General features: G+C 37.2%; 1 protein-coding gene across 1 annotated transcript; it reads right to left on the bottom strand.

The window, feature by feature from the left end:
- Nucleotides 1-5,081, bottom strand: msl1b (MSL complex subunit 1b). The gene is made up of 8 exons (XM_063003780.1): nucleotides 3,844-5,081; nucleotides 3,512-3,702; nucleotides 2,697-3,001; nucleotides 2,544-2,608; nucleotides 2,363-2,430; nucleotides 1,455-1,582; nucleotides 1,294-1,366; nucleotides 1-1,180 (listed from the first exon to the last, which is right to left on the bottom strand). The coding sequence occupies exons 1-8, from the start codon at nucleotides 4,480-4,482 to the stop codon at nucleotides 1,090-1,092; spliced, it is 1,560 nt and encodes a 519-aa protein (XP_062859850.1). The 5' UTR covers nucleotides 4,483-5,081; the 3' UTR covers nucleotides 1-1,089.
- Between the last annotated feature and the right edge of the window lie 5,461 nt (nucleotides 5,082-10,542).

Raw genomic sequence — 10,542 nt, forward strand, 5'->3', positions numbered from 1 at the left:
AAAAGTTTTGTGTTATATTCAGGTAAATATGGGCAGATCAGATTTCACACAAACCATTGCATTTACATGCGTACACTAAAAGAAAGACAAAATAGAATTTCTATTCTTTTCAAAATCAACTGACTTTAGTTCCTATCAGTATCTACACTGAACTTACTACAAAAACATTAAATAATACAAAAATAACATTTTGCTTATATACAACCAAGAAATAAAATAAAGCTAAATATAAACACACACTTAGAAAAGAACAAATGTGTTGGCAAGACAAATAAATGCTAAATTAATACAGGAATCACAGGAGGCCAGGTATGACATCACAAAAAATAATGCCAGAATGCCACACAGAGAAAAAAAAAGAGAAATAACAGTGACTGACGACCTATTTGATTAATGAAAATTGTTTTTAAATGCCCTTTAAGTCCACTCTCGTGGCAATATCACTATACAGACCTCCAGTTCGGGTTAAAATATAACAAAAGCACACGCCTGTTAATGCAACTTAGACATTTGTGAAGCTTGAAGTCTTTTTAATAGAATACAGATTCAGTACAATTTGTCAGGAGACAACCATGCATTCCAAAACTAAGCATTTCAAGTTCTCACTGTGTTCTGCACTCGCTGTTATACTCTTCATGCTGCTTGTACACTCAAGTGTGCGTTTAAGGTTGTTAGACCATTGTTTGCAGCATATGAGAATTGAGGCATTACATGCAAAATATGCATCAGATACTCAACATTCACAAATGAACACAAAGAGCATCACTTAAAGCGGTGCTTTCATATCATTATATATATTTATGTTTATATAAAAATAAGCAGGACCAGAACTATTTTATACAGAACCCGATCAAAACTAAACACAATGTGTGTTTTAAAAATACAGGGCATTCTAAGGATGGATTTGTCCAGATGAGTAGTAATATAAATTAATTTTGCAATACTGCCATTTTCACATGGCAATCTTATTGCAATTGATCTGTAAACCCACACCAACCCATGAAGTCGTTCAAGTATCCAGCAGCCACAAATGTGTCACCTCCCTCTGCGACGTTTAACATTCAACTGCCATTCAACATTCAGGCCGCCTCATTTCCGACAGGTCCTGTGAGGAGTTTGTTTTTTCTGATTTTCTATACGGCAGCGACTTTTTTCATCAAGCCAAGGCAACTCAAAGTTTCTGTGCGTGTGAGAATGAGAGAAGGGGGACAAAGAGAAAGAGAAATGAACAATCCATTATTGAAATGATAGACACAAAATGCTGCTAGTGAGGCTTAAATAAAACATGCTTACTGTGGGGTAAGCTTGGGTAAAGGCCGTCCGAAGGCCACAACAGGCAGGAAGGGTGTTATGACAATCGACTCCACTGTTGAGAAATTTTGGGTTTAGTTAACAAATTACAATCATTTTGCTTTGATAGCTTTGAAACAAAACATGTTTTAAGGTAAACATACCCTCATCACCATCAGGGTAAAAAGAGGATATCTCCGGCTCACATTCCTGAACATTAAGCTTTCTTTTTTCCATGCGTTGCTGCAGTCTCTGAAGCATTCGCTGCTCTCGTATTCTCTGAATGTCCCATCTAAAGTGAAACAGAAATCAGTCAACACGTTTGCATGCAAAAGTCGTATCCAATTACCCAGTTGTTTATCTCCTCTACTGCTGCAGACCCCTACCTTGACTGAGGAAGCTGTACCTAACACACACATGCAAGTGCTTTCAGATTGTAATTATCTATGCTAATTACTAACAAAACTGAGGCCTAATCCACACAGACATATCAACGTTTTAAGTGTTTGTACTGTGACCACATTAGTGTTTCCATTTTCTTTATTTTTATTACTTTTATTTATTGAATTTTCAAATCAATTATTGAAATCCCAGAAGGTTTCTTACCCTCTTTTCATGCACTAAATGCTATAATATAAAGGCTCCTTCTAAGTAGCCAGTAAGATGTCATTTAGGATTTGCCTTATTGACTTGGATGGTTAGAACGGTGACATTTTTTTAATGTTTTCCATTAAGCTACTTCACTATTAAGGTCAGAATTTCAAAGTGATGAAAACAGCAATATTATTCATATTAATATAATAGCATTTCTATTCAATATATAGGTCTAAGTCAGAGCTGAACCTACAGATTTGGACTATGTATATCTGTCAGAGTGCTTACTTAATTGTATGTAACAGAATTGGAAGCTAATGGGTGAGTGTTTTCCAAATCCTGTGTTTTTTCCCCATGGCCAAAACAAACAGGTTAATTCAATGTGAATAAAGAGATGCAGTAAACCATGTCTTGATTAGATTGCGTGTAAATATACCTGCTAAGAAAAAGTTTTTAAAAATTCTTATATAACATTTACCTTTTCCTTCTCTTTTCATCCAACTCGTGCTTGGAATGGCGCTTCAGAAACACCCCATTGTCAAGATTCTGTAATGAACATATAAATTGCAGGTATGGTTTTAAATGTCATGCATTTAAGAGCTTTGACCTGAAATGTGTAAAATGTACTGTGACAAACCTCCACAAAGACTTCATCTCACCTCAGAGATGTCAAACGCATCCTTCTCCCTCAAAGGTTCGATGCTGTGCTCCCGCCAGGAAGGAACTGTGCAAAAGATAAAATATTTATTATTTACCGTTATTTGTCAGCCTTCAAACATTTTAAATTTAAATTCTGCATGTAAAACACCCACTGGCAACATCTTCCTCTTTCTTGGGGGATGGTTCAGAAATTGGAGAGTCAGGTGGTTGTTGCCAGCAGCACAAATACATTTCTGTTGTTGTCATGTACGGTAAGTCTTCATCTTCACTGCCAATGTCATCGAACATGGTCTCTGTCTGGCTTATATACCTCTGAGGTGCCGTCTTCTCTGGTGTTTCTTTGCTTCGCAGCTCCCTTTGGCATGGTGAAGCTGCTGCAGTTTCAGACTTTTGCGGGGTAAACCTTGAAGACTTGCCCTGTGATCTCTGCATTTTGGCATCCAATAAGCCACATTTTCTAAATAGTAAAATATGTAAATTACACACAACTTAAATAAAATGGAAGGGAAAATTGTATACAAACAGGCAACATTTGTGGATGCCGGGATATGACAATTTTCTAGAAATCTGTCTGTAACCAATAACAAATAAGGGTTTGTTTGGGGGAGAGACTTTACCTTTAATTACACAGCTTTGTGTTCTCCCCACATGCTGGCTTAACACAGCAATTTAAATTATGGCCCTTTACTAGGCTAGTGTCTTTTTGCTGATTTGATATTAAAATCACCTGCCTCAGTATTTCTCCTGCCACTATTCTAGTAGATTTTGTTTACACTTGAACTAACATAGTATTTATACAGTAATTAAACTTGATCAGTTTTCGCTCTGAGGTGCATTCAAACAAATCTCTGTCTTGATAAATTACCAGTTAGTATCCGGGTAGCTGTGCATGAGTAAAAGTGGCTTAGTAAAAAGAAAGGGGCTTTGTAAAAACAGTCATATGTTCACAATTTGCAGAACAGCTTACCTCTTTTGCGCCCTATTGCTTCGACTAAAGGGAGTTGTCTTTGATGTCTGAGGACTGTCTCCTAAATCTGAATCCCAAAAGTCATTAGTGTCTGGCACCCAGCGTTCTAATGGTTGAAACAGGCGCTTATCACGTGGTTCCTTACTGGTCAGTTGTAAACGCCTTTCCATTCGTTCAATCCGTGCCAGCAGCTGGGAGATGTGTCAGAAAGAGGTCAAGTTAATGGTCACTTGTCTGTTAAGGGTCATTTTAAGTTAAATACTTGACAGTGACAAAGACAGCAATATTGGTACATATCTGGTACACTGTTTAATTTAAACCACCTCACATACCGTATCTCTGTCTGCTTTCAGCTCATCTATTTCCTTGTCCTTTGCCTGCAGCTGCTGCTGCTGTTGCTCTATCAAGTCAAGCTGAAGCAGGAGAAGTTGACGAAGACAGTTGGCCTGTGAATTGGGATGGCCAGGGGATTTCCTTGCATTTTTTCGTTTACCTTCTGCAAGTTCCTGAGTTACTGCACTAGAAGCCCCCATGGCGTCTAACCCCTTTGTGTCATTTCTGGAATTGTTGGAATTCATTAAAACAAATTCTGCCTTCTCAGTAACACCGGTTTGTCCAAATGGATTTTTGCTTTTAACAGGGGTTCCTTCGCCTCCCATTGGTTTAGCTTGAGATGTGAGTGGGTTTGTGCTCTCAGAGCTTGCTCCAAAAGCAACAGTGTTGTTCAGTTCAACCGGCAATAAAGGCCGAGCAGCTTTCCCAACCAGGTCCTGGTCCAGGTTTCTTGCTTTAATAAAATGCTGTCCAGTGCTCTTAAGAGTAATTCCAAGAGAGTCTTGCGTTTCTGTCACCAAACCGTGTGGATTTCTTGGAACACTGATGGTGCGTCCTAGTCCTCCTTTTGACAGGTAATAATTCTTAGATTCTGTGTGCAGTCTCACGTTGGAGATGGACTCGGTCCTCATATTCATGATGGAAATAAGCTACAGTATTAACCATAGCTCCAACAGCCTAACAAAACACAAGAGTGCCCATATACCATAAAATATTAACCTACAAACGACACTGTGTCAAACACAAATTAAGTAAACACAAATGATCTGACCTGGACCTCAATGGAAACAAAGTAACAAATCCTTCATTATGCTATTGAACACTGCACTGCACGCTGGTATACTGGCTTGCTAAACAAGTTGGTAAGCTGGTAACTGAATAACATGCACAGCTAATCACCATACAAACCCTACAAATTACAAACTGCTGATTTTTTAAACAATTCAGTACTTCATTAACTGATGCTCGCCTCCATTTTGATCCGCAGTACTGGCCAACTAGCGGCTGTATGCTAAATGCTAACTAGCTAGCAGAACGAGGAGAGTGAAAACAATAACAATCACTTTAACATCATATTGGTTAATATCCACCGACTTTAATGCGCAGTTTGAACGCGATGTTAAACTGTCACGTTATGTTTCAAATTAGTACTCAGTCTGTTGAGAAAATAGCATTTAAATTAAACGTATGTCCTGCTGTTGCTGATCTCCCCCATTTTCTGTGATCCTCAGCACCATGTTGTTCATCCGTTCTGATTTAAACACCAAACAATGCGCATGCGTAGAACCGAGGCGTGTTTACAACATTCAGCGGGCGGGGTCTGCGCTGGTTGTTTCACGAAGCTGTTCGAATCAAGAATCGACTCCTACTGCGGTTACTCAGTGCCTTCAGCAACAGCAGTATGACGCGTGTTTACTTAACGCAAGACGTCGTTTTACTGTTAAGTAAAGCTTTAGCAGCATGCGTTTGTTTATGGGGTTGAAGGAGGCAATTGGTTCTTCTACCCGGATCTTTTGAATGATTCGAATTAGAGAATCGAATCCCATCCACAGTGTTAACCTTTTGCATTTGGGGTTGGTACACCTTATGTAAAGGGCACATCGTATGTATCTCTCTTCACTATCCTGGTCAGGTTCGCAGTGGGTCTGTAATCTATCCCAGAAATACACCTAGATTTGTTCACGCATTCACACTCCTAACTTACTGGAGCATCTAGGGTGCTCAACTTGGCAGACTTGAACCAGCGACCTTTTGATTACTAGTCCGGTACCTTAACTGCTAGGCTACAGTTGCCACCAGTACCTGCTGAGCTACAGAGCAACCTCATATGTTTTATGCAATTTGAAAAATTATAATTGGCCAAGGCACTGTGGCTCGGTGGGTAGCACTGTCACCTCATAGCAAGAAGGTCCTGGATTTGTTCCCCAGGTGGGGTGGTTGTGTTGCCTGGCGCCCATTGAAATGCTGGCATAGGCTCCAGCACCCCCCAACATCCCCACCCCCCACGACCCTGATTGGATAAGCAGTTAAGAGAGTGCGTGAATAATGGGCCAAGGTCTCGATGGGCTATATTCAAGTCTAACGTTATATGGATCAGAGAGAACTGGCTAGTACTGGGACATATAAGGGCCATAAAAGGGAGATGAATTTAAAAACTGTGAGTAGAAATAAAAAGGATCCAGTAACTTGTTTAAGGCAGGACACTCAGTGCATTGACCTGTCTGAAGACGTAACATTCAAACGAGCACCTTTGCTTTGTCATTAATTTGCTGTTTATACATTTTTTCCCCACACTACTTCCTAAATAAATGACAAACATACAATTTGTCATCAATTTATAAGATAATCTACATCTGTGCTTTACATCACAGTTGGCTTAATGACTACTTCACTTTCAAAAATATTACAGTAAATTACTACTTTTTTTAATGTTAAGCAGACAGACTTCCATTAACAGTTCAGTTTTTATGTACATAAGCAGCTAATAGATTTGAGACATATGGGTGCTGAATGTTGTCAGTGTTTACACCTGCATTTCTGTCACATAATTAATTGCTTTAATGATGTGGAATGTAATTTTTTGCCATGAGTTCTCACATATGTAATGTATAAAAGGCCTCTACGGCTCAACAAGTCACTTTATATCATCACTGTTACAGTGCCAGAGCTGTGTAGGATAAAGACATATTTTTTTAACAAAGGTAATGCATTCTATTTTTTTGTGTTGTCATCGCAAAAATGATATAGTTATGTTATGATGTAATAATCTGTCTACTTAAATCTGTCTATTTAAATTTTAGATTATATTAAATAAGGATGAAGACAGAGTTGTTTGCACTGATTTTTCTTTGCTTGGGTGGTAAACTGGCAGTTGGTGCACTGTCGGTTGATTACAGGTAATCGTATTTCACAGCATTGTTCCTGTAATGTAAATGTTATTCGTACTTTTTAAAAATGCATATTAGGTTAAAGTCAAAGATTTATATACACCTGTAAGGGACATGCCCTATATGTCATGGTAATCTTTGGATTTTAGTGAGTTGTACAAATACTATTTTCATGTAACTGTGAATATCTGGAACACATCCTTGTCCAAAAATATATTTACAAATGTAAGTTATTTAAAAAATAAACCTATGGCATCTGGAACTATTGGAAAAATACATACAAAGAATAATGTAGTGAAAGTTCTGTAATGTCAAAATTTTGTGGCATGGCCATCGGATTCCTTGTAAGTGATATAATTTACTACAGCTAATGACTTTTTTGGACCCATATATAAAGAAACAGCCTATACAATATTACAAAATACATAAAACAATGACCCATATGTCAAAAGAAAAAGCCCAAGCTGACACCCTATGCTTAGACAAATTAGTCTGCCATGCATTTGAAACTGTCTGACCATCAGTCTATGGTGATGTAAAGCTAGTTTAAATGTGAACAGTGTCCACTAAATACATGTCCACTAAAAATGTATGTAAACTTTGGATTAATGTAGCCATATGTAGTTTTTATTTTTCTGTTATATATGCTTCTTTTCAAACAAGATCTGATAACACAAAAAACATTTTATGGTTTGTGTACCGCTAATAGTTCAGCAGATGAGGGGCAACAGCTGGAGCGACGCTATGCTGAATCCACCATTGCAAGTGACATCAGTAAGATAATGGACTCCATGTTACAGAAGAACTTTGTGAACTATCTGCTAAGTCAGAGACAAAAAAAGAGCGAGTATGAGTGAAAAGCATGTTACACATTTATTATAGCATTTAAAAAATATATACACAAAAATCTACATTATTTAATGCCTATTTTTAAAGACTAACCATGATGGCAGAGGATCCAGAACTCCATTTCTGTAAGGAGCTTCTGAAGAAAGATTTCAAAAAGGGAATAGAAGGATAAGAGGATAGAAGAAAAGAGAATATACCCAAGTAAGTCTTATCCTAACCAAAATAAGTAATATTAAAATGTGATATTGATATTGATGTTTGAAATGTGATATTGATATTGATGTTTAGGGACAGTGGTAGCCTAGTGAATAGAGCTTTGGGCTATCAACCGGAAGATTGGTGGTTCAAATCCAGGCTCTGCTAAGCAGCCACTGTTGGGTCCTTGAGCAAGACTCTTAACCCTGTCTGCTCCAGGGGCGCCGTAAGGTGGCTGACCCCAGCTTCCAAACAAGCTGGGATATGCAAAGAAAGAATTTCATTGTACTGTATATGTATATATGACAAATAAAGTATATATACTGTATATATTCTATCACAAAAGTGGTATATACAATATAAAAATAAAATATGTTCTAATTTCTGTTGTGTCCTATAGGAATCATTTATGTTTGGTAAGACCTGCTGCCAACAGCCTGAATCATCCAGAAGCAAGTGATTGTGGATAAAAGCATTCCTATTTTACTCATGCTTTATAGTAAATATGAATTTTACAAAGCCCAATAAAAGCATATTTAAAAAATAAGTGAGTTTTGTCTTAAATTGTAGCCTGACATTTTTACTATATCTAAGAACTTGAAAAATACACATTATTATCTTTGGGATTACTTAATCCTTATGTTCTGTTTAGGTTCCCTGAGACCCCATAGCCTCTGTAACCGCTCACAAAATATAAGACTTTTTAATATATTAGCCTTTTCAATCAGCTTGATACCTCATGACTTTTTCTAATTTTATGAAAACTGCAAATAAACCACATTTCCATATTTTTACGTTGATATTGTTTTCCAAACACCCTCTAATTTCTCAGAGACCCCAGCTAGAATACATGATTAAAGGCAACAGATTTTCTTATGTTTTTAGTTTCTGTCTGGTTTTCTTTTAAAATCGTAGCATATAAGCAGTTACATCAGAATGTTACTATATTCTGATAAATTCTGATGTTTTAAATACATGGCATAATACAAACATAAAATTTGAACTGCTACACTCTAACATAAATGTTTTATGATATAAAATGCATGATCAAATTTCTTACCAAATAAGCACATTTAAAAACGGAATGGGGCAAAATATGAACAATAGTTTATAGAACATTCATGAGGCATTATTTACACAAAAAACAGGTGAATTGGTAACAGGTGAGGGTATCATTATTTGGTATAAAGGGGAGTTGTAGGCTCACCACTTTGTGTCAAACCTCTGCATCTTTAATGTTTAATATAATGGCCCATAAAGAAATCATGTGCTTTTTAGTATATCAAAATTGTGAAGTTTTGTTTATTACTTTAGACCACCACCACTGAGATTCGGGTTCCTGCCTTGCGCCCAATGTTACCCGGGGCTTTCGCCCAATGAATCAGACCCACCGCGACCCTGTACAGTATAAAGCTGAGGTAAAACATTGAAGGATTGAATGAATGAATCATTGCACATAAGTCCAGTAGGTGTCGGTATGGAGATATCTGTATTTTGGTCTCCGCCTTATTTCACTGAAGAAAAAAAGTGGGTTTCGATTCATGAACTTCTGGAGTCGATTCTAACTGTAATTCTTAGAGTGGGAATCGGTTGAGTCGATTCCCAAATTCCTATTATTGTAATAAGTGAATTGGGTTAATATTATTGAAAAGATCTTAACGTTTATTAACCTTTTGTGCTGACACCCTGGTTGTCCTGAAACAGTACTTTAACTTAGAGCTAAATAATCTTTGTGCATAGGTGTGCTTGTCAATATTTAATAGTTTTTACTATTGCAAAAAATGGGGGACATTTTCAAGATTGGTAGAACAGTGCCATCAAAGCTTTATAAGAAAGCATTATCTAAAAATGAGAAAACACCATCTAAAAATATAGTGCCGGGCTGGCTTATTTACAGTCCTCCTGATGTTTGAACATTTCAATTTTTTACAGCTCACAAACAAAAACATGGCAGACGCTCCTGGTAAAATATGCAGATTAACTAGTATTTTATAATACTGTACTGTGAGAGTGGTAGAAACTGCTGTATATCTGCTGCTGTATTTCACCTTGTAACCATTATATGGACATTTTACTCAGTTTTTGAATCTTTGTAAGAACAGTTAAGAGATCCCCGAGATTATTGTTTGAACCTTGCTTACAGTAACTGTGTTGAATTTAGCATGTTCCTCTTAGGTCTGTATGGGTTTCCTCTGAGTACTCTGAGTAATTTTTTCAAACCTTTTAAATATTTAAGTAGATTAATTGGATGCTCCAAATTGGCCATAAAGTGAGTAAAACAATCTTAAACAGTGACGCAACTGTTGCCCTGTCCATCCAGTCCACCCATCATGATCCTGATTAGTGTGATGCAATAAATTTAAGTTTTCAGCAGACACTTTTATCCAAAGCGACTTAGACAGTATACTGTCTGAGCAATTGAGGGTTAAGGGCCTTGCTCAAGGGCCCAACAGCAGCAACCTGGCAGTGGTGGGGCTTGAACCAGCGACCTTTTAATGGCTAGTCCAGTATCTTAACCACTAGGCTACAATTGCCTGTAAATAAAGATGAAGAAATAAACATAATACATTTCTTGACCTCAGATGGACGTATTTTACATTTTGCATCTTCTCTGTTTATTACTACAGTACATTATTACTTTAACCAACTCATTTTTTATTTTCTGGAATCGACTCCGAGGTTTGATTCTTTCTTTTAAATACTAGAATCGGAGAACCGAGTCATTTGAAATTGACTCCAGTTTCTAATCGCTTCCACTTCCTTGTT

This window comes from Trichomycterus rosablanca, chromosome 10 (genome assembly GCF_030014385.1).
Source record: "Trichomycterus rosablanca isolate fTriRos1 chromosome 10, fTriRos1.hap1, whole genome shotgun sequence".
Taxonomy (NCBI): domain Eukaryota; kingdom Metazoa; phylum Chordata; class Actinopteri; order Siluriformes; family Trichomycteridae; genus Trichomycterus; species Trichomycterus rosablanca.